The 24162-nt window shown below is 56.8% G+C and overlaps 2 protein-coding genes across 2 annotated transcripts in view; one reads left to right on the forward strand and one right to left on the reverse strand.

The window, feature by feature from the left end:
- MACROD1 (MACRO domain containing 1) overlaps window positions 1-13192 on the forward strand; it is a 186407-nt gene extending 173215 nt beyond the window's left edge. The window contains exons 4-10 of the mRNA XM_006860997.1: window positions 667-696; window positions 11793-11909; window positions 12397-12518; window positions 12613-12643; window positions 12765-12838; window positions 12994-13075; window positions 13161-13192. Coding sequence (XP_006861059.1) covers window positions 667-696; window positions 11793-11909; window positions 12397-12518; window positions 12613-12643; window positions 12765-12838; window positions 12994-13075; window positions 13161-13165 — 461 coding nt within the window. The 3' untranslated portion in view covers window positions 13166-13192. The remainder of the gene's footprint in view (window positions 1-666; window positions 697-11792; window positions 11910-12396; window positions 12519-12612; window positions 12644-12764; window positions 12839-12993; window positions 13076-13160) is intronic.
- Window positions 13193-14258: 1066 nt separating this feature from the next.
- Window positions 14259-23508, reverse strand: OTUB1 (OTU domain, ubiquitin aldehyde binding 1). The gene is made up of 7 exons (XM_006860998.1): window positions 23372-23508; window positions 21864-21925; window positions 21555-21653; window positions 15395-15513; window positions 15041-15125; window positions 14729-14923; window positions 14259-14613 (listed from the first exon to the last, which is right to left on the reverse strand). The coding sequence occupies exons 1-7, from the start codon at window positions 23427-23429 to the stop codon at window positions 14416-14418; spliced, it is 816 nt and encodes a 271-aa protein (XP_006861060.1). The 5' UTR covers window positions 23430-23508; the 3' UTR covers window positions 14259-14415.
- Between the last annotated feature and the right edge of the window lie 654 nt (window positions 23509-24162).

Consider the following 24162-nt stretch of genomic DNA (forward strand, 5'->3'; position numbering starts at 1 on the left):
GGCCAGGCAGAGCAGTATGGATAGGGCTCTGGGAAGGGCACCGCCACTACGGCCTGGTCCAAGTCTGTCTGTTGGTACCACCTCCCGTCTGGGGAGGGAATGGGGGGGCTGAGCCCCCCATTGTAGCCCAGAGCAGAGGATTCCGCTCCCTTGAGCTTCACACCCACACTGAGAGACAGCACTCCTGTTCTCTCCACTTTACACTTGGGGAAACTGAGGCACCGAGGGAGGTGGCCTAAGTCACCATCTGTTGAATGCAGCTTGGTCTGGTTCCAGTTCCCACACCATGTTGCTTAGGAAAGGAGGACCCTCTCTCACCGTGTCCCCCTCATCCATCAGATGTCACTACTCCACTCCTTCCCTGGGTCCAAGTGGCTTCGAGCCTGTGTCCACAGTCCCCAGCAATCTCACTGGGCAGGGACTAGGCCTGCCCCATCCTGGCCTCTGTTTTTCCCCTGGCTGGGCACAAAATGGTCTCTGTGGTAACATCAGGCCCCACCTGTGGCTGCTCCCAGCCAAGTGGACCACCCTATAACCCCAAGCCCATGATGGAGAAGCCTCTGGCCCTCCTCCATCTCCCAGATGGCCCAGGATTGACCCCATGTCCCCTCTGCTGACCCTCTCCAGCCCCCTCCTAACTAACTCGCCTCTGTCTGTTTCTTGCAGCCAACAGTTCCCTGCTTGGAGGTGGCGGTGGTAAGTGTACTCCCCTGTCATCTGGGAATGAGGACTGGGCATGGGTGTTTGGTGGCGTCTCTCCTGCCCTCTGGGCCTCTGTGGACACCCCATTCCTATGCCCCTCCGTGTTGTAGCCTCCCCCTCATCCTCCCAGCCTATTCTCTCCACCTATTCTCTACTCCATTCCTCCATTCATCAGCACAGGGGCTACCCAGGCAGACCACCCAGCCTTCTGGTCTCCTGGTTTGTAACTCAGTTGGAAGTTTAAATGGGATTAGGAGGCCTCAAGTGTGTTGGAAAAGCCCAGCCCAGTTCTGCCCCTGACACCATGTGACCTTGGAAGCTCTGTGCCATCCTCACTTCAGTTTCCCCATTTGCAAGAGTGAAATCATTACCTCTGCCTTGCTCAGATCCCAAGCAGGATGGGAGAACTGTGTTTACCCAGGAGTGATTGCACGGTCACTCTTGCCCATAGCGACTGGGAGGCCACCGATAAGAGGTTGGAGGGTGCAGGAGGAAGTCAGCCTGTGTCACGGTGCAGAGAGGGTAGCCTGTCTCCCATGCCCTCCTCCCCTAGCCAGCCCAGCCTGGCCCCTGCCCGTGCCAGCCCTGGGCCCCCAGCTGGCCAGGCCGTCCACTGTCTGTGAAGCGGCAAGATGATTGGTGAGCGAGGGGCCGGAGGTTAATGCGCCGTCGGATAAATCCCGGGGGCCGTGTTTACAGCAGCGGTGGCGAGGCCCAGGCCAGGTTTTAAAAGGGGGGAAAAATAAAAGGGGCAGCGGAGGTCATAAATAAATAAAAGAACGGTGTTAAGAGCTGTCGGTGACCAGCCAGGATGTGGACGGGGGTTGTTTGTGGCTGAAAATGTTTTCCCTCTCCTCTTCTCCCCCAACCGTGTCCCATGTCCCATGGAGGTCAAGGCTACCGATGAGACGGGGGCTATGCCAGGGACTGCAGACGGACAGACAGCCTTCCAGGACTTCTTCTCCTCTAAGCCCCTCCTTTGATGGTCCTCAGAGGCCCTGGTGGACTTGCCCCCTGCCATGCTTGGCCCACAGCCTCCCCTTTCCTCTGTCCATTCATTCTTCAACCAATACCTTATGTCCACGTCATGCTGGCTGGGAGCCGTGCTTGGGGGGCCGGGGGGAAGGCCACAGGCACAGCAGAAACTCAGGGGGAAGAACTCTCTAGACTTGGGCATCAGGGTGGAGGCTTCTGGAAGGAAGGGGTAACTCTACAGGGACCCCAGGACCTGGAGAGTGGGAAGGGTATTTTGGTCAGAGGGAACAGCACAGGTGAAGGAAGACCTACAGCAAGGGGGAGTGTGGGGCATGGGGAAGCCAATAAATAGGAATCGTGGGAGACCAGCAGAGGATCAGCAGGAGCCTCCAGGACAGGCCAGAAGACAAAGGACCACCTAAGTCAGACCATTCTGCCAGAGCTCCCACCTCATTCAGAGCCAAGGTCAAGGTTTTCACTGTGGTTCACGCGGGCTTCAACCACCTCCCACACTTACCCGTACACCCCTGAACACACACTCTTGGCTTCAGCCACACTTGCCTCCCTGTAGTTCCTGGAAAAGTCAGACCCATTCCTGCCTCAGGGCCTTTGCACGGGCTAGTCCCTTTACCTGGAATGCCCTTCCTCTAGACAACCATGTGGCCAGGTCCTTGACCTCGTACAAGCCTTTGCTTTAATGTCCACTTTCTCCCTTAGGCGAACTTAGAACACCCACTCCTGTCCACCTTGGTCCTCCAATGCCCCTCTTTCTAACGCACCATGTGATTTATTTATGTTCGTTGTTTATCTTCTGTGTCCCTGAGGATATAAGGGCAAGACTGTGTCCCTAGCCACTAGCCCTAGATCTGCCATATACAATCGGTGCTCAATAAATATCTGCTACAGGTAAAAGCAGAGACAGACTTCCACCAGGAGGACCCTGGGAGATTCCGAGATTTTAGGCAGGGCAGGTGACTTCAGAGATGGCACAGTATTACCTCACTCTGGGAGGTCAAAGGGCACACGCTCTGGCCAGACTCAGGAAGGGAAGTGCAGTGAGGGGCCCTCTGTTCCCATGCCTGCAGAGTTGAGATTGGGGAGGAGGCTGGAGCAGCCCCCTCCCTGCCTGACTGCAGGGAGACGGATGGGGGGCCGGGACCCTGGAGGAAGTGAGCCCAGAGTCCAGCCTTTTAACACGGCTAAGATTTATGGAGCTGCCTGGAGTGCCTGCCGGGGCTGTCACTCCGCTAATGTGATTGGAACAAGGTGGCGGGGAGGGGACCATGGTGGGAACGACATGGGGCTGGCGCTAACTGGAGCGGGAATGGAGACAGGACACAGACCCCCCCCCCATGTGCTTGGACCTACCTGCCACCTCAGCACCCCACCGTCCCCTGGCCTTCCCCAGCCTTAACCACTGACCTACTTGAGTGGGAGATACCCAGTACCCACCTGCTTGCCCATGCCGACCCCAGTGCTCCCATGAGGCCCTGAGGTCCGTCCCTCTTCTGGCAGAAGTTCAGGCCCACCCACCCACCCATCTATCTGCCCCTTCGCCCATCCATCCATCCATCCATCCACCTACTCACCCTCCCATAACCACCCACCAGTCTGCCTACCCACCCACCTACCTATCCATTAACCCAACCATAATCCATCCACCCACCCACCTATCTATTCATCTACCCACCCACCTATTCATCCCTCCATCCATCCCCCCACCCATCCATGTACTAACAAGCATGAACCCCTTTCAGCCTGCCCTACCATTCTATTTAAACTGGCAGCGGCAGCCCGGGACACTCACAGATACTTGTATTTTATGGCTGTCGTTTGCTGTCTGTCTCCCCCACTAGAATGGGCTCTCCCTGAGTTCTAGGGGATCCCGAGCCCCTAGATTAGACCCTGCTCAGTGGCACTCATACGTGGCACTCTGTGTGAGGAGCCCTGCTCTCGCTCTCTAACAGTCCAGTCTGATGGAGGAGGCAGCAGGTAACCAATACATAGATTTGGGGGACAGAAGGGGACAGCCGGGCCTGGCTTGCAGGGAGGATTGTGGGGGGGGAGGGGTCAAAGTGGGAGTGGAAGGACTTGAGGGGAATAGGCACAGGAGTGTCCCTGGCACCCCCAACCTCAGCCAAGAGCCCCACCAGAGGACTAGTGCGGTTTCCAGGGAAGAGTCCAGAACCCCTGGGCCTGCCTTGCTCCAGAGGTGTGCTTCCCACCTCCCAATTCCTTCCCCAGGCTCTCACTGAGTGAAGCCTGGCCAGATGCTAGGACTCAGCTTTCTCCTTAAGGAGAGCTGTTTGGTAGGAGGGGGCATTTGACTTGGGTTCTGAAGGTAGAATAGGAGTTTACCAGGCACAAAAGGAGCAAGAGATCCTCGAGGTTGAGGGCCCCATGTCTGTGGTGGGGAGAGGTGCCCGGCCCGGTCAGCCACTTCTGTTCTCCCTCCTCCCTTCCTGAGAGCCATTTCTGGATTCAATAACTTTTTTAAAAAATCAAATAAAATCAACCTCTCCTATTGTATGGTAAGAAGGGAGGCGGATCTTAAATCAGGATGAGAATGGACAAGGCCCTGCCGCGGCTCCCTGTTTATTAGGACTGAAATGTTTACTTGGCATAAGGAGGCAGCTTTCTCCAGGAGATTTGTACGCTCTTTTTCAATTACCCCTCGTCTTTCTCTGCCACTTTTGCACTAAAGGGATAATAAATGTATCGGAGCGTTTCAATTATTCATCTAAATCATGCCTGTGCCTACCACGGCCAGCCTTTCGTGACAGATTAATTCAGGGCCGCCTTCTTCCGCCTGCGTGGTCGCCAGTGCCCCCCAGGACTTACCCCAGTTCCCCAGCACACACGAAAGACACCCTAGGCCTGGCGCCTTCTAGAGGCCAGCAACTCACCCAAGAACCCCCTCACCTTCCTGCCTTTGAGGGTGCCACTTCCTTCCCATTCAGCTTCTGCTCGTACCCAGCTTTCTACACCCACACTGGGCATTTGGTTGTGCATCCTGCACACCTGTGTGTCCCAGGGTGGTGGCACTTCAGAAAGACCACAAACGGCGCTCTGGTGGCTTGTATTCCTGGGAGCGCTCTCCTAACACAGGGTCTTTGCACATACTCCCCTGCACTGAAGGACACCTCTCTTCTCTTACTCCAAGCTCCCTGCCTGGTTAACGCCCCCAACCAGCCCTCCGATGATGCTCAGTCTGCTGATGGAGGCCTGTTGTGTGCATGACACTGTCCTCTGCCTCAGAGACACAGCAGACCCAGCGAGGACACACAGTCCATGTGTGTGTCCCTACTGGGGTAGTCCTATGGGGAAACCCACCGCCATTCTGTCAGTTCCAGCCCATAGCAACTCTATAAAGGGTTTCTGAGATGATAAAGCTTTACATAAGCAGACAGCCTTGTCTTTCTCCCAAGGAGCAGCTAGAGGGTTTGAACCTCCAACCTTGCAGTTGGCACCCTCTCATTTATCCCACAGCGCTACCAGGGCTCCTTTCAATATGTACCTAGATCCCCAAACATATCATTACTCATTGTCATCAAGTTGGTCCCAACTCATCACGCCCCCACATTGCTGCTACGTCAGTTCCCACTCAGTGATGTTTCCAAGGTTTCCAAGGAGTGGCTGGTGGATTTGAACCACTGATCTTGCAGTTAGCAGGCTAGTGTTTATCCTACAGTGTCTCACCAGGACTGCTTGTTGTTGTTGTTGTGAAGTGTTGTCGAGTCGGTTCCAACCCATAGCAACCCTGTATAGGGTTTCCGAAGAGCAGCTGGTGAGCTTGAACTGCGACCCTATGTATTGTGCTCAACCACTGGGCTCCTCTCCTCAGAGAGGTTGTGTCCATCCCCTCCCTCCCACCACCCCCGTGAACTCCTCTCTCCTCTCTGTCTCCCTGTGGGTATCTCTCTGCCACTTTCTGCCTCTCACATCTCCAGTCTCTCTCTACCGGAGCAGGTAGCCTCAATGTTTCCCAAGGAGCAGCTGGTGAGTTTGAACCACCAACTTTGCAGTTAGCAGCCTAATGGACAACACCACCAGGGCTGCTTTGGTGGGGGAGGTAACGACACAGATGAGTCTGGTTACCAGGGAGGACTGGTGTTCCGTTCTCTTTGAGAATCCTATCCCCTGTCTGTATGATTAAGTGCCAACTGCCCCACCTGGCAAACTACCCCCCTAGTGGCACACACTGGGTGTCTGTCTGTCTACGCTGTCCTCACCTTCTGGCAGAGTAGGTGCTCACCTGTGTGCCCACCACCCTCTTTGTCCCCAGCACAGACACCTCCTCGAGACTCCATCCTGGTCTTCTACAACGTGCTCAAGCACTGGGTCCCTCTCCTCACACAGCCCACCACCCTCTGTCTTCCTGTAGGGATCCCTCTGGCTCCTTCTGCCTGCAACGTCTCCCTTTCATTTCTCTCATTTCTCTCATTCTTCACTCTCTCTGGTTCTTTCTTGCTCTCTTTAGTTCCGTTCTCTCTCTGTCTCACTCTCCCCACCACCACACTCTGCTCACAGACCTCGGGGGGGGGCCCTCAGGATCAGCAATGCTTCCAAGCATGCAGACCTGACTCGCCTGATTCACTTGCCCCCCAACGCCTGCTCTGCTCTATCTCCCAGCGCCCAGCGCCGCTAATCCGTGATTGCTTCCCAGGACCTCTGGGGAAAGGCTCACCCTGGCTGCTCCGATTAACCGTGGCCTGGCACAGCAGGCAGATAACACGGCCTCTGTGACACCCTCTCTGGGCCTGGCCATTTGTGCTGCACCCCCACCCAGGGAAGCAGCTGAGCCTCACAGGCCCACCCACCCACCCAATCCACAAACTCTTTAGAGTACCCACCATGTGCCAGGCTGAGGCTGGTAGAAGTCAGGCAAATTGTGCGGGTTGGGGCAGTGATTCTCGGGAGTCAGGAAGAGCCTTCTGGGCAGAGGGAACGACAGAGGGCCTCAGAGGCCTCCTCAGACCACATCCTGCCCCTGCTGGTAATCCTCCAATGGCTGCTTCCCGCCATGATCAAATGCATCCCAGATTCCTGCAGACTGACCACCAGGTCCAGCAGGTCCAGCCCCTCCTTCGTACACTCTCCCCTGGAAACCCTGACTGCCGGCTTTCCTGGTGCCCCGCCACAGGGCCTTTGCTCTTATTGGATTGCCCCTTCCCCATCTACCCCAAACCAATTCTTTGTCTCACTGGAGCTCTAATCAAAATGCCACAGCCTCTGACATGCCTTCCTAAGGCCCCATCCCTCCCACCTCCCTGGCCTCTGGCAGGTCCGGGGCTCGATTTTATCCCCATGTTAAAGGTGTGGGGCTCCTGTCTGCCAGCCTCCCCTTCACATACCGACCTCCAGGCACACTCCTAGAATGAGCTGGGGGAGGCCTGGGAGGCAGATGAAGGGGGAGGCGCAGAAGCTGGGGCATCCGCAAGGATTCCTGAGCCTTGTACTGGGTTGAGGATTTTATTTCACAGAATCTGGGAGCTGGGGGTGGGGGTGCCCTTCCCCAAGTAAACTGCTGCTGACTGTGTTCACTTGGTACCCTTTGCTGAGTTTCTCCCTGTATCTTAACTCAGACTCACAGTCTTTTGCACTTTGCAGATAAAGAAACTGAGGCACCAGGTCCTTAGAGTCAAATTGCTCCTCCTGCTGCCCCCACCCCCACCCAGACAGATAAGAGGGTACTAGGATTCTGGCCCCTTGCATGGCCACCTCATGGGCCTATGTCCCACCTCCACAGGCAAGATGCCACCAAACCCCTGCGGCAGCTGCCACTGGGATTTTTAATAACGGGAGTGATTTTTGCATGATGAATGAGGCGCGGCCGTTGTGTACATAATGAAGCCCTAATGTTTTCAAATCCCCATTTAAGGAGCTGATCTCACCCTGTAATGAATTTCAGATCACATTGCAGCGTGGCTGTCCATCTGTCTTCTCTCCGGGGTACCCACCTGCCTGGCCACCACCAGGGTTGGGCCCTGCAAGGATGACCTCTGTGTCCCCAGGGGGCTGAGCCCAGCCTGGTACACAGTGGGGCCTGGGAGGGAGTGGGTAGAGGTCAAGATGACCCTGTCAACTGGGGGGTTATCATGACCCCCGCAGCATCTGGGAGGCAAGTGGAGGCCAGAGAGAGAGAGGGCTGGGGGGCCTTGGGTGGGTCACTTATCTGGTTTGGGGGCTGGGTTCTTCCCTCTGCAGAGTCGGGATCTAGGAGTACAAACAGCTCCTGAGAGAACAACCCAGGTGTCTGGCGGGGCCTCTCCCCAGCTCTTGGCCAATGGGTGAGGACCCTGGGGTGGGGTGGGCTCCCTAGGTCAGGCCCCAGCCCCTCCTGGGCTGAGAAGCACTTCTCCTGACCCCATGTCTCAGGGTCACATCTGCCCACACACACACCAGAGCCTTGCCCAGGACTTTCCCTGAGATGCCCTGGTCCCTCAGGCAAAGGAGACCCTGGAGAGCAAAGAGGAGTCTCCTGACATGGCGTCAATAGCTGAGCCTCAGTCTTCCCGTCTGTAAAGGGGACAGTTACAGATAAAGAGTAGGGTGCTCTGAGGCAGTCTCTCCTTGAACACCATGACCAGTGAGGAAGGACCAGGATGTGCTGTTTAGACGGGGACACTGAGGCACAGAGACATGGAGGGAGGCTCCTCCACCCATTGTGTCAGAAACCTAGGCCCACTCTGCCCCAAGCAGCAGGAAGGAGCCAACCTGGGCCTCACAGGGCAGGGAGAGAGACACAGCCCAGTCCACAACCTAGCCCGTGTCGTGCCCTTCCTCCTCACCTCCCTGCTCTGGGGTCAGGGAGTGATGGAGAAGCTCCGCCTGCCTCTCTGCGCCGTTGTCTCCACTTCTGCAGACTTCAGGAAGCCATGTGGGCTTGTCTGCTCCTCTCTAAGTCTTGTGTGACTTGACAGGTCCCGAATCCCCACCGCCCCCCAGGCTTCCATCTCCTCACACTTCTAGCGGGGTGGGGAGACTGGACCAGGGGCTTTGAGAACCGAGTTCTGGGAGGTGATGACAGAGATGATAGGGCCATAACAGTCAGAGTGGTGATGATGATGACATTTCCTCTTGCTCAGCACCCACCCCTAGCTACCCACAGAATACCTCAGTCTTCCCCACCACCCTGTCAGGCTCAAAGAGGTTAAGTACCTTGCCCAAAGCAAAGCAAGCTTGTGGCCAGAGTTTCTGGGAAGAGAAGAGTCTCACAGGGAACCAGCCCCACTGGAGGGTGGAGAGGATGTGGGGTTAGGGAAAGGAAAAAGGAGTCCACCCAGCCACAACTGCCCCCCTCCTTGTCCAGGCCACAGGCCTCCTTGTGTTCCTGTAAATAATTAATTAGCCCCTGCTTGCTTGTTTGTTTAGCATGAGGAATGCTCCCCCACTGAGACGCATTTATTGCTGAATAAATTTAAATATCTAATCTTCCCTTCATGAATATTACAGCACCCTAAATAGCGGCCAACACATCCTAAGAGCCTGGGCAAGATGGGCCCCACCGGAGCCTGCCTGCTTTCCCGGCCTCCCAGGCTTTGACGACAGTCCCTCCACCCCTGACTACCTGTCCTTGCCCTGGGTTCACTCAACTCAGCTCTCCTCTCTTCCACAGCATGGGGGGTGGAGGCAGGGTAGAGCTGGAGTTAAGAGGTTGGCCGTTTGTTTAGCTGTGACTAAGGAGTCCTGGAGTGGCGCTGTGGGCTAATGTGTCAGACTACAAAGTTGTTTGAATTGCAAGGTTGATGGTGCAAGCTCACCAGCTGCTCCTTGGAAATCCTATGAAGGGTCACTCTGAGCTAGAACCAACTTGGTGGCTCTTAAGAACAACATAGAGGCCAGAGAGGGGAGCAATGATCAGCTCAGTTTGAGTTCTGGACACCTCCATACCAGGTGTCCCTGGGGGTCAGGGCTGCCCCAGGGTCTAGTAGGAAGGAGGGAGGAAAGGTGGCACCCAGGAAGAACCCTCGGGACCTTTCTCCCCTAGGTCTTCATGGCTTAGCTTAGCCTTAGCTTAGCAGAGCCAGGGCAGGGCTGGAGATCAAAGCCAAGGGAACTTCAGAAGTGTGCACCCAGGAACCTGTCTTCAGGCCTGTGGCTAAAGATAGCAGGGCGGAGGCTGGAGGAGAGATGTCTGGGTACTTGGAGATCAGGGGTAGCCACAGGCTAATGTGTAAACAGGGAAGGGGGCAGGCAGGCAAGCAGATGGGGGCCAGTAGGTTGAGACTCTGAATGCCAGAGCCAATCTGGACTTTAGTTTGCTGGGTGGACAGGGCAGGGGTCCCCAGTGGGCAAATGGCCTGCAATGCAATCACATGGCCTTGGCTCTGTTTGGATACCGTGGGGGGTGCTTCAGCTCTAGACATCTTCTAGCACTGATCCTCCACCCCCACCCCATGCCCCCAGGTCAGTCCTAAAGGCCTGGCTGTAGGCCCATTCACTTCTCCAGGAAACATTAAGTCCCTGAAACACAGATCTTGCTGAGCTCCACTTCCGCACAGAAGGTACAAGCACACTCTAGTCAAGGTCGCCTGCAGGGTGATCAGTGCTGGGTGGCTGAGACCATGGGGCCTGGTCAGGAGGACCCCAATGACATCTGGCTCCAACCTGAACACAGCTGCCAAGAAGCACACTTCCTGGCATGTGCCCAAACTGGGGGATGCTACTAGGATCCCATGTAATAGATGAGACAACTGAGGCACAGCAAGCTGAAGTGAGGGGCGGTGGGTCACACGGCTATGTCTGCTGGAGCTGGGATTTGAATCCAGACTGACCAGACCCACCCACAACAGATACACCCAGGTGCTAGGCTTCTGCCTGAACCCAAATCACAGGGCTCCCCCACCTTCTGCCTCTGCCTCTGCGCCCCCCCCCTTGGAATGCAGCAGGAGAGAAAGGGGTGGGAGGCACCCAGTCCCAGTGGACCTCTCCTGGGTCCCTCAACATCTCTAGTCCTTCATCCTCCTGAGATGTGTTGGGAAAACCCACTACCAGCTCTGAGCTAAGTAAAAAAATTCAGTTTAATTAGACCTACAAGCCACAAGAGAAAGCTGGAAGAGAGAATGGGACTCAGTTTGTACAGCTGTAAGATGGGGCCAGCAGAGAGACCTCAGAGCACCTAGGACCCACCGAGCTGGGGTAGCAGACAGGGGTAGATGAAGCTGGGGACTGCTGCTATGGGTCCCCTAAGGGATCACAGCGAAGAAGGGAGAGAACTTGCCCAAGTCCCAGGCTTGAACTCAGGGCCCCCAGAGGCAGAGCAGCCTCTCAGGCCTGGATTCAAGCCCCAGCTCTGGGAGGGGTTGGAGCAAGAAACAGGGCTCCTCCGCGCCTCCCACGGAGCCCAACTTGTTTTTCTGGGCCCTAGTCCCCTGGGTCGCTAGCGAGGCTCAGGAGCCTCCATCGGATAAACAAGCCTAGGCTGGGCTCCAATTAAGACGCATACGCTAACGAGGCTGCTAGTTAGGAGTAAGACTGCTGTGCTGGGAGACTCCTGCGCAGCGGGGACTCCGCGGCCCGACCTACTGCCCACGAGGCAGGCGCAGGGACGCTGCCAAAGGACTCAGGCGCTGGTCTGGAACCTGCCACTGTAGCCAGGTGGCCTCAGTTTCCTCACCTGGAAAGTGGGTCTGAGCGTTTGCGGAGGTCAGCCCCGGAGTCAATGAGGGCGGTGTCAGACGCTGACGCTCCGGCAGGGACGATGCGGGCAGAGCCAGGGGACCAGCGTCTGCTCGCGGGGTTCGGGCTACAGTTCTCGCGGAAGGCCGGGTCCCCGCCGTGCGACTGAAAAGGCGCAGGTGGGCCGAGAGCGCCCCCTGCTGGCCACCACGCCGCTACCCGCCAGGGCCGATGCGGCCCCACAGCGCCTAGTTTCCCGTTGCGGTGGCGAAACAAATTAAGGCACGCGGCTGGAGGTTGAAAGGGGTGGGGAAAGCTGGAGGCGGCAGGAGCAAGGGGCGACGCTTGGTGACACCTAGTTCGACCTAGGGGGCCTTTTTGAGATGGAGAGTCTAAGGTGCGTGGGCCTCAGTCCTAGCCTCGAAAAATGGGGGTCAGTTGCACCTCACCCCTCAGGGTGTGGGTAGCCCACGCTTGTTCCTCCCGCCCGGCAGTGGACGGCTGCATCCACCGGGCCGCCGGGCCGCTGCTCACCGACGAGTGCCGCACCCTCCAGAGCTGCGAGACCGGCAAGGCCAAGATCACCGGTGGCTACCGGCTGCCTGCCAAGTGTAAGTCCCAACGGCCTCCAGCCTGGGCCCAGACCAGGGACCCTGCTCAGTTTGCAGAGGCCTGGCCTGCACAGGTACATTGGGGCGCCCATGTATAACTGGGGTCTTGGGATACGGCGCCCCAGAATTGCTAGAGGCCTCCTCCAGGGCACTTCTTATCCCTAAGTGGCAAAGCCTGGACCTCCTCACACACCCAAGGCGCAGATGGGCAGGGGGAGTGGGTGGAGACTGCGGAGAGGTAGGATCTGTAGGACCCGTCAGAGCTACGCGGGCAGTGCCTGAGTACCCATCCGCACCGGTGCCCCAGCTGAACACAAGGAGGGCTTGGCCATGGCCATCGCAGCGCTGTGGACGTGCAGGGAGTGAGTGAATTCAGGCCGATGGCACACCCATGTGCCTACTACACACAGCGGGCTCCTTTCCCAGAGGGGGTCTCAGAACTTGGGGGGAAGCTTGTTTGCCGGGTTGACCCAGTGGTCTCCCGCAGACGTCATCCACACGGTGGGACCCATTGTCCATGGCGAGCCCAGCGCCAGCCAGGAGGCGGAGCTCCGCGGCTGCTACCTGAGTAGCCTGGACCTGTTGCTGGAGCACCAGCTCCGCTCAGCGGTGAGGGGTGAGGGGCGCAGGGGGCGGGGCGGAGGCGTCCCCCAGGAATGCGCGAGGACTCACGGTGGCCCCGATTCCCTGTCTCCCCGCCCAGGCGTTCCCGTGCATCTCCACAGGCGTCTTCAGTGAGTGGGTCCAGGAGGGGCTGGGGGAAGAGGCAGTGGGCAGGCCCTGGCACGCAGTGGGGACAGGTAAGAGGGCAGGTCCTGACTCACTGACTTCCGTCCCAACCCACCCCGCCCCCAGGCTACCCCAACGAGGCCGCGGCAGAGGTGGTTCTGCAAACCCTGCGTGAGTGGCTGGAACAACACAAGGACAAGGTGCGGTCTAGGGGGAGGAAAACGGGGGAGGGCGTGCAACAGGAGTCCCCCCACTATGAAGGGAACAGAGGGAAAGTTAAGCATATGTAGGCTGGGGCAGTGACAGGTCAAGGAGCCCAGAGGCGCCCTGGGCTGATGCGCTGCCCCACACGCAGGTGGATCGCCTGGTCATCTGCGTGTTCCTGGAGAAGGATGAGCACATCTACCGGCAGCGGCTCCCGCACTACTTCCCCGCAGGTACGTGCCCCAGCCACAGCCCGCTCCCAACTAGCCCCTGGCCGACCCCCTCCCCCACGGGTCCTCACTGTCCTCTGCCTTCCAGCCTGACGCCCCCGATGCCCACCCTGCCTGGACGGTAAGCAGGACCTGGCCTGTGCGGCTGCCCACTAACACCCATCACTAACACCCCCACACCTCCCCTCCCCATGCTGACCCCCACGCACCAGCCGCAAGGGAGCTGGGGAGGCAGCCTGGGGGGAGGAGCCACAGGCTTCGCCCTCTGACCCCGCTGCTCCACCCACAGACCATCCAGGAACCCCAGGACCCCGAGCCCAGCTCTGAGGAGACGTTCCCGAAGCCTGCAGCTGGGCCTGGCCACCCCATTCCGGCCCTTAGCCCCTTAATAAAGATGGCCTTCTTGCAGCTCCCTCCGTCTCAACTCTGACTGGCTGGGGGTAGGGAGGCACCTAGAGTGTGGAGGTACCCTTGGCTGGGACCAAAAGGGGCTGACAGGAGCTCTTGGTAGGCCAGGCGGTGGAGGCATGGGCAGACGGCGGAGGCAGCAGCAGCATGTCACATTTATTGAGGGCCTGCCCCCAAGGAGCTCACAGCCTGGGGGCCCAGAGCCCGCATGTGCTGGGTGGGGTGGGGTGCCAGAGAAGAGGTGGGTAGAGACAGGAGGGAAGCAAAGCAGACAGTGGCCCAAGCAGGGGGTAGGGAGAGTGCAAGGCAGCACAGGCGAGGGACTTAGCCTGTGACCTGGGCCCACCAAGGCTGGCACCCTCTGGAGTGCACTGTGGGGTCCCAGCTCCTGTCATCACCAAGCCAGGCCCCACCTGGGGCTCCCCAACTATGCAGACCCCAGTGGGGGTTAGGACACGAGGCTGGGGTCAGGACAGCCAGGGTGGGGGTTAGGTGGGGCATCTGAAAGCCCCGGGTCCCTGAAACTTCCAGATTGCCACAGATTGCAGCTCAGCTGATGAGGAATGGGAAAAGCAGAAGCCCAGATAACCAAGAGGGGTCCCCAAGTGAAGTGGCCTGGCTCCTCAAAATGCTCCTGGTGGAGAGGCTTGGGGATGGAAGGCAAGGAGGGACCCATCCTGGGGGGGGGGGGGGGGGCAGAGAAGGGCAGCCAGACACACAGCAGCCAGGCGGGTGGGGGCAGAGCAGGGACACGCACACACGCGGCTCACCACGCGGCTCACCACCAGCATCCCCTTTAATAAAACATGGAAGGTGGTGTGACAGAAAAAAGGGGAGGAGTGAATATGACCATTTACAACCACAAAAAAAAACCTGTGTACATGGCTGGCGCCTGGCAGCGGGGTGGGCAGCGGTGGGCAGGTGGGTAGGCGGCCCTATTTGTAGAGGATGTCGTAATGGCCCGGCCGGTAGAGAAGGTAGACCTTGGGCTCTGAGCCCTCAGGGAAGACGTGCGGGTTGGTGGTGCCGCCCTCCCCACGGTCCATGTACTCCACCTGGATGGAGACACCGAGGGCCTGGGCAAGGGCGATGACGTGGATGTGGTCACTCTCCTTGCACATGGGCTCCACCTCCTGCGGGGGGCACAGGTGCAGGTCAGGGCTCAGGCCTCCACCCCTCCCAGGCCCTGGTGCTCCCCACTCTGCGGCCAGAGAAGGGGTCCCAAGTCAAAGAAGGGAAGTGTAGCACCTGCTGGCAGAACTCCTTGACGGTCCGCCCACCCTCGATGAAGTGCTCGAAGAACTTGCTCTCGCGCTGCAGGTAGCCCGAGGTGAGCAGCCGCAGGTAGACCACCAAGTAGTCTGAGGTGCTCTGGTCATTGAAGGAGGCCAGTAGGTCAGTGACAGAGGTCTGCTTCTCCACCTGCTCGATCAGGTCCATGAACTGCCACCGCAGGGGACAGAGGACAAGGTGAAGGAGAAGAAGAGGGAGCAAGCCCCTACTCCCAGACCTGCGCACCTCCCAATGCTCTGGCTGAGCCCATGGCAGGAGAGGGCTCACCGTGTTGTGGAAATCCTCAATTGTGAACTCAGTGAAGCCCTGCGACACCAGGTCCTCTTTACTCTTGGCAGACACAGCCTTGAACCTGTGGGTGGGAGGGGAACAGAGGCCAGCATGGGCTCCTTGACCTCCCCAGAGAGGCCAGAGGGGAGGGAAAGCCAGTACCTGTCTGGTTTCAGACCAGGCTGGGCCCTCTCCCAGCTCAGAACAAGACACCCCAAACAGAAGCCCAGCCCATCCATTTGGCCTAGAGTAGAACCATACCTCCTACTTATCCAGAGTGAGGGAGGCCCACAAGCCCTTCCCAGAACCCTCACCCACCTCCTTCGGTGTCCAGGTGCCCACCCGCCTCACCGCTGCAATTCCTTGCTGTCCTCCAGCAGCGCCTCCAAATGGGAGAATCCAAACGCTCGATAGAAACAGTTCCCATCGGGCCTGGTCTTCCGGATGTATGAGTACTTTTTGTGGAGGTCCTGCAGAGAGGTAGCCCCACACCCCCATAGCCCATCAACAGCTGGGCCAGAATCAGGGCTGACCAAGTAGTCCCCACAGGGCACAAACGGGGGTGGGGATCACGGGGCTGCCGACTATGGGGACACGGTCTACTAAGTTCCTACTTTGTCTTCCTCTAAATTCAGCTGATTCGGCTTCTCTCTCTAATCTGTGAACATCAGGGCCCCCACTGTACCATCCTGGAGAGGAATGCCTGGCTGCTATGTGCATGGGCTGCTAAGGACTCCGCTCATGCCACTGCACCCCCCCCAAGTCCCACCACAGGAGAGTGCACAAGCACGCAGCCTGCACAGCCCTGCTCAAAGCTGAAACCACTTCTACTTTTAGAGACTCACACTTACGTCACCTGCTCTTGGGGATTTAAATTGCCCAAATGTCAGTCTTTGCCCCAATCTAGATTCACGCATCCTAGTGTCCCCCCAAACAGAGCTCCAGGAACCTGACTCTTCACAAAGGCTGGCCTCAGGAACAGGGATTCCAGTCTTTCAGTGGGTCCAGCCACAAACCCGGCCGTCACTTGACTTTCCCTCATCCCCATTTTCAAGCCAACAGCAAACCCTCCGGACTGGACTTTCAACATCCAACAACCAGCCACTTCTCACTACCTAAGCTCCATGACGTTCTCCCATCACTCCAGCCTCCTATCTCACTTGGAGCCCTCCCCCCACCCCCCAGCCCCATCCTCGCCTGACTGGGCTCCAGCCACACTGGCCTCTGCTGGCTCGGCTCTGACTTAAGTCACGATTCAGGCCACCTCAGGGAGGCTCCGGCTCCCACACTCTGCTCCTTTCCCGCCGTTTCCTCCCAGTACTTGCCATCATGTGAACTTAAGCTCTCTTCACTAAGCCACGGAGCATCAGTCTAATTCTAGTACCCAAAAAAGTGTGTCCCCCACAGCATGTGCTCTGAAGTGGTAAGTAAATAGCAAGTATCAGAACAAAGAGCCCAAATCATTGTGGCTACTATGTTGCTACTGTTAGCTGCCTTTGATTCAGTGATGGGAATGAAACTGTAACCTGCACTGGGTGGGTTTCCGCTCTCTTGCCAGCACTGTATCAGACAACAGAGTTACTCCTGTAGCAGTTAAAATCCAAGGCTGCTTAGCCAAAAGCTTGCAAGCTGGAGTCCACCCTGAGGCACCTGGGAAGAAAGGCCTATGCCTTAGTTCTCCAGTGCTACTGTTGTAGAAATACCACAAGTGGCTTGAACAGACAGAAATCGTGGCCTGAGGCTCATGCCTAGTCAAGTTGACAAGTTTCTTTCTTTTTTTGGACGGGGGTACAATACTTATCCATACGTGATATGGCACTCTTTGGTCCTGCAAGATTCTCGTCCTTGCCACATGTAAAAACACATTCATGGCGTCATATCCCAGAAGTCTTAAATCCACTCCAAGTCTCAAATCTCCTTCTGTGCCAGTTGGAACTTTGAGCAACTGTATCCATAAGCAAAGTGTAGACCGTAGTCCAAAACAAGCCATCAAGTTGCAGTGATCAAAACCAGCTCACGGTGTCAAACACACTTCGGTTCATTCGGTTGGGTTCTAGTCAGCTCACCTCTAGCTCCTGTGAGCTATGTCAGTGGGTACAACCACCCATAGGCTCAAGAGTCCACACACCTCCCAGCACTTCAGACCAGCTAGCCCCTTCTCTCTTCTCAACCCTAGTCCCCAGGGGCTTGGTTGCTGGGTACCACCATGTCCACATTATTCCCTAACTTTCCACTTGCCAGCTCTCTCTCTCGCTCATCCCTACCCTACGTGTGCTAGGTCAACGGGTGCCAGTGGAACACACCCAAACTTAGCCCATTTCTTCATTGTAATACCTCTCCCGCTTCCTCTCATCAAGTGGACGCAGGAGGTCACCACAAGAGAGTATTCAACTTCTCTTTAACTTCCACTCCTAGAAGCGGGCTCTTCTGATGGGCACAACTTTTCCAGCCTCACTGCATCCTAAGGAAAACCTCTTGCTCAAACTTTAAATCAAAATCCCTCTCCATCTGTGACTCCATGCAATCTAGAACACAAGTACTGGTCTCCAAGGTCCAGAGGTGGTGGACAGTCTATCACAAACGGTAGCAGCTGGAAGGAAACATGGAAGGACAGACACCCAAGCAAGTCAAAAACCCAATAGCCGTACACCTTAAACCCTCTAGGCACCAGCCCTGCGCTTCAGACTCTGGGTGTGAGCCATGCTCTCTAGGTCCTGGGTGGCAACTCCAACTTCCAGGTCCACTAGGATGGCAAGAATGCTCTCTTGGCTCTGGGTGGCCCCATTCTCCTAGTCCAGTTCAGCAACAACCCCATCATCTTGGCCCCACCAGGCCCTGTTCTTCTGTCCCGTTGGCATTAACAGTCCTGCCCCATTCCCTCCACTTTGGATACCAGAACCAACTCCATTCTCCTGGCACCACAGATGGCAGCTCCACCCTGGAGAAGTGAGTAGGTGAAGATCTGACTCTAAGAGAAACCACCCACTGAGACCCCAGAGGTTTGGCCCTCCCTTTGAGAGTGAGACAGTTCTGCTCCCTGTGTTTGCCTCTTCAGCGTGTTTCTTGGCTCCTCAGCCTCCTTGGACTTTTGGGTGATGTGTTCCAAAGCTCCATAGCTCTATCAATTAGAGCCCAGAGGCACCCCACTCCACCAGTCTGCCAGTCCGCCTAGGCCCGCAGGTGCTCAGCCAACAGTGTCCAGAAGCACCCCAGTTTTCTCGGTTCGTGGGTCAGCTCCTATGCCATCTTGTGCCAATCTCCTGGGTCTGCTGCCAGCTTCTTTGCAGCTCCCTCTTGCCCCTGCACCCTCTCCAGTGTTACAGGTCTCATTTCCTTCTGAGCCCTCACCAGGATTGCCTTTGATGTTCATAAGCCCACCAAGTCTTTTTAAGGCAATTGGGCCTTTATCATTGGATACCTTCGAACTCGTTCAGCCTCTAATCATTACCCAGTTCCAAAACCACTTTCACAGTTTAGGGATCTGTTAAAGCAGCCTCCCATTCCTGCTACCAAGCTCTGTCTTACTTAGTGCTCCAACAGCAGAAACACCACAAGTGACTGACTTTAACAAATACCTTCATTCTCTCAGTTTAGGAGGCTACGAGTCCAAATGCACAGCACTGGCTCGGGGACAAAGCCTTCTCCGTCTGCTGGCTCTGGAAGGAGGAGGACCCTTCAGCATTTGTTGAAGATCTACATGTGTCCTGGCATCAATCTTCCTGAGTCTAGGTGGTTCTTAGCACAGGACCCCAGATCCACAGGATGCGCTCAGCTGCCGGCTCTTCTTTCTTGGTGGAAGGCAGCTTCTTTTCTCTCTTTTTACCTCTTGTAACATAAACAGTATGACTCAAGTAAGGGCACAGCTTCAGTAAGGCTGTGATCCTGCCTGCTAGGATTGACATCATTACGTAACTGCCAAACCTACAAGAATCACGACCAAGCCAGATAGGCACGTATTTTGGGGGAACGTAACTCAATCCATGAGAGCCTGGCAACGTACTTTAAAAAATCAGTCACTGAAAACTCTGGGGTCACATGACTCAGAATCTACAGAAACTGGTTTTTGTTTTTTATATTGGACAATACTCTGTTGTGATCCCTAAGGTTTTCATTGGCTAATTTCTGGAAGTAGACAGCCAGGTCTTTCTTCCTAGTTTGTCTTGGTCTGGATGATCAGCTGAAAACTGTCTCACTATGAGTGACCCTATTAGTAGATGAGATACTAGTGGCATAGCTTCCAGCATCATAGAAACACACATGCGGCCACAGTCTGACAGACAGATGGGTTGCTACTACAGTCTTCTGAGCACTTAATAATCTGCCAAGGGCTTGAAACTACCAGCCATTGCACAGGAGAGATGAGGCTTTCTGCTCCTGTAAAGACTGACGGCCTCAGCCCCATCCGGGGTGGGGTCGCTATGAGTCAGAAGCAACTCCCCAGCCCAGATCCACCACCACCATTAGCCATGACCCTGTTTACTACGCCTCACAGGAGACCATTATGCAGATGAGAAAAGTCTACGTCCAGATTTGCTTGGGCTCTGCAGACTGGTCTTAGGTGGTTTCTTCTCCCAAGGTGAAAAGGTGGGCTCAGGTCTAACACACATAGGGGAGTTTGGGAACCCTGACGCAGACTGCCTGTCTAGAGAGCAGTGAATATTCACTCACTCTCTGAACAAATCAGTGAACAAAACCAGAGAGGCCCATCCTATCAAGTTGTACCAGGGAGGTCTTCAAATGAGGCCTCGTTTCAGAACCTGCCACCACTAAGTCCTGGCTGTGTGCTGGCCACAGTGGTCAGCACCCGGCCACCATCCTCTCAGTCCTCACCCTAGCCCCGTAGGGCAGGAGGCAACTGTACCCAATGCCCAGGATCCCACAGCTGTGGGTGGTGAAGCCAGGACTCCCGAGTCGGGGCCTGCATCACTCTGCAGGCCTCTTGGGTAAGTTAGACACTGTGCACACATGGGGTCCTAACAGACCACAGGCCATGCACAGCCGGCCAGGGTGCTGTTGGCCCATACCACTTGAATGAGCCGTCAATGCTGAGATGCTAAAGGAAATGCTCATCTAGGGAAAGCGTCCATGCAATGGACTGACAGCCTAGCCCCGGTGACGGGTCCCCTGAAGACCATGCAGGACTGGGCAGCACATGTTCTGTTAACACACAGGGCACCATGAGGTGGAGCCAACTCAATGCAGCTAACAACAATCACACAAGTCAGGCAAGCTCCCGGACAAGTCATCTTTTCTGGCTTCCCTTGGAAAAACACACAATGGAGCAACAGGTGTGGCCACTCCCATTTGTCCCAGGGGCCTCCGCTATTTCTCATACTGAGGCTACAATGCCCTCGTTTCCCATCTGACATCCTGACCATCTTCAATCGCTGAGTTACCTGCTTGCCCCTTGAAATGGGTAACTTCAAAGGCCCCTCTTTCTAGGTAGAATGTTCTAAGTGCCTCTGACGTTGGGGGCTGGAGGGTGGGAGGAGAAATGTTCACTAGCCCCCCACTCTGTGGCTGTCGATTGTCCTGTTTAAATCTTCCCAGTTTACAGGTGAAGAGGCTGTGACTTAGCTCCACCTGCTATTGTCGTAGCAACAGGCCTGTACAAAGGTCTGCAGGCCCTTGTTCCAACTGCATACTTCTCCAGAAAGACTCCCCCGACATGAGCCCCCACAAAGGCACCCTCTCCCTTTACCTCACAACCCTCTACGTTACAGGTGGCCCTGTGACACAAGGAACCAAAACTCTGCCTGGCCCTGGGCTGTCCCCACGATCAGGGGCAGACTGGACCCCTGTGATCCATGGGGTTTTCGACAGCTAATATGCAGAAGCAGGACTCTAGGACGTTCTTCCTAGACCACCTTAGTCCGGAAGCTCTGCTGAAATCACTTCTGCATCAGAGCAGCAGGCAAGCAGCCTCTGGTGACAGATGGGTGGTGATTGCCCATGAGATGCACTGGCCAGAAACCAAACCTAGGTCTCCTGTGCGAAAGCCAGGACCCTGCCACCGAGCCACCGCTGCCCCTGGCAGGGGCCCCTCATGAGAGATTTTACGGCCATGCGAGTGCTGATGAATCAGTGGTGGAATCCTCACCTACCATGCAGGAGACCCGGGTTCGATTCCCGGCCAATACAGTTCCAAGCTTTTGGACTCTTGGTGTGGTGCTGCAGGAATCAGCACTGGACTGCAAACCACAAGGTCGGCAGTTCAAACCCACCAGCTGTTCCTCAGAAACCCTATACGGGGTTGCCAGGAGTCAGAACCAACTCGACAACATTGCACAACAACTTTACAGACATTGAAGGACTGGCTAAGGATACAGCTGCCAAGTGACAACACAGTCAGGACCCGATTCAAGATCTTTTTGATGCCAGGGCTGTACATTTAAACACCAACAGAGAGAGGTCTCCCCCACCACCCTACCCCGTGAGGCCATATGCACTGAGAGGCAGGTTAGCAGCAGCCCCCTTCCCACCCCACCTGCCCCTCTGGTCAGGCCCCCACCTTGATCTTCTGTTGGTAGATGTTGTCATCCTCAGCATACTCCTTGTACAGGACTGAGAGTTCCAGCCGCTCCGAGACCAGAGGGTTCTGCACAGCAATCTTTGGGTTGCGGGGGGTGGGAGGGAGAGCCATCAGCCTTCGGCAGGCAGACTTGGGAACCTACACCTAACTACCAGGCCACCCGAGGGACAGGTACCGAGTACCGAGCATCGCCTGGGGAGGAAGGGGGCTTCCAAAGTGAGGCAGCCTACGCACCCTTACGATGGGGCCCCTAGCCACTGCTTCCCATGCCCCCCCTCAGCCCCTCACCTCTTGCTGAATGCGGTCCTGCTGAGCCATGATGGCTTCATCATAGGCCAAACAGTTAACACCTGGGAAAGGAAGGAAAAAGCCGAGGATGGCCTGGGTTCAAAGAGTACCTTTCAGGGAAGTGAACCGGGACATGAGCAGCCCCGGGGCAGGAAGGTAGGCTTGGAGTCTGGGAGCATGAGTCTTACACCTGGCCCCACACGGACTCTGCAGTCCTGACGGTCACTTGTCCCAGACCTCAGTGTCCATCTGTTTAAATGGAGCAGAGCGGGTAGGGCAGAATACCCCCAAGATTCGGTCTTCCAGCTCTGACCTCCCGTCCGTCCCCTCTGCCGAGCATCACCTCCCAGCAGGCAGCCGGCTTTCTGGGGGAAAGTAAGACAAGGAGGTGCGTCCCCAGCTCGAAAAGCTTCCTGCGTGCCTGCACTTGACAATCACGCCCTTCACACTCCTGCTGCTGGGAAGGATGCCCATTTCACAGGCAACTAAACGGATGCAGAGGGGCGGCCATCTCCTGCCCGATGTCACCACAAAGTTCTGTGATGGTCACACTCAGGCTGGTCCAACTCCAAAGTCTGCCTCTTTACCACAATGCCTCGGTGCAGCCTAGATCCTCCGCCGGCAAAATGGGGCTGCTCGGGCCCACTGACGTTGTCTAAAGAAGGAACACTGAGGCGCACCAGAAAGTGCCCCAGGATCATCAGGGACCAGCCACTGGTGAGAAGCCAGGAGACCCCTTCTGGGCGTGGCTCTTTCTTAACTCAGGTGACTGCAACCAATCTCTTCGTCCTCCAGGCCTGGGTTTTCCAGGCCTGAGAATGTGAGTGGGTATGGGAGCGGGTGGGTGTGTGGAGGGGCTGACTCGGAAGACTCCTTAGGGCATGACCAACCTGGCTCTCACCTGCCCTCAGTACATCCGATGCACAAAACTGCATGAAAGTGACCCGCAGTCCCCAGAGGGTAACTCGTAGATGGAAAAAGGAGAGGATGCAAGACACGCAAACCGCTGCCCGTACCACCCGAGCGGCTCGGGAAAGGTCCACACCTCCGAGGTCGGAGAAAACCGATCCCAGGCAGGAAATGCCCTGGAGGCCCGCGGCATCCCTTGGTGCGCAGCAGTCCGGCCCACCCCGGCGACCCTCGGGCGCGAACTAACTCCGAGGACCGCGGCCGCTCCGCCCGGCCTAGGCCTCGGGCCTCCAGGGCCCGCCGACCCCGGGTCCCCCGGCGGAGGGGTGGGCAGGGGGCGGGGCGGCCCAGACCCCGCCCCAGGCGCGAGAGGGAGGGCCGCGGCCTCCGCCCGCCCGGCCGGCCGGGGGTCGCGGCAGCGGCTGCGTCCATTGTGAGGGGAAGGGGAGGGGGAGGAGGGAGGACAGCAGAGGCGGAGGAGGGGGCCGGCCGCGCGCTTTGCCCCGGCTGGAGGCCCGGCCACCTCAACCTCCTCGGGAACGGCCGGCCCGACATCAGCCATTTCAGCCCGGAACAGACATCCCTCCCCAGGCCGCTACCTTCGGAATCGCTGCCCAGCGGCTCCTGCTTCTGCTGCTGAGGTTCCTCCGCCGCCATCTTTAAACAGCGCTGCACAATTAACCGCTTCCGGGTTACCAATTGCCCTCTTCCCGGAAGTGAGCCCCCTCCTCGTGGCCCCTCCTTAGCAACGTCCCTAACGACGGGGTACCCACCGGCATTGATCCAGCGACTTTTGGTTCCTCAATGACAGTCGCAGGTGTGCAGGCTCAAGACCCTGTGAGAGGAAGGCCGCTACCTGCGCACACCTCCACCCAACACACTTGCTTTGCTTCATCTTTCCCAGCCCCTCAGAATTCTTACTGGTGATAAGAGTCTCCTGGATCCAATTCAGTTTAAAAGGCAGAGACGTAGGGAGATGAAATTAACATCGTGATGGCCCTCAGTGCCCTTGAACTACTAGCTGTGGCTGTCCCTCTCTACGGAGACTTGCATGCTGAGAGGCCCCACATCTGGTCTCAGGACCAAATCTAGGGGTCCTGGCCCTTCTGGTTGCGAGAAAAACCAGGTCTTTTTTAAAAAAACAACTTCATAGAAATGGAGCACAGATTACTGGCTGCCAGGAGTTAAGGAATAGGTTGTTGTTGTTAAGCGCTGTTGAGTCGGTTCCAACTCGTAGTGACCCTGTAAATCTTTACAGGAGCAGAAAGCCTCATCTTACTCCCGCGGAACAGGTGGTAGTTTCGAACTGCTGACCCTGAGGTTAGCAGCCTGATTTGTAACCACTATGCTACCAGAGCTGTGAACTGCTAATAGAGTCCAGGTGTGGCGC

Source organism: Chrysochloris asiatica, unplaced genomic scaffold (assembly GCF_000296735.1).
Source record: "Chrysochloris asiatica unplaced genomic scaffold, ChrAsi1.0 scaffold00040, whole genome shotgun sequence".
Classification (NCBI taxonomy): Eukaryota; Metazoa; Chordata; class Mammalia; order Afrosoricida; family Chrysochloridae; genus Chrysochloris; species Chrysochloris asiatica.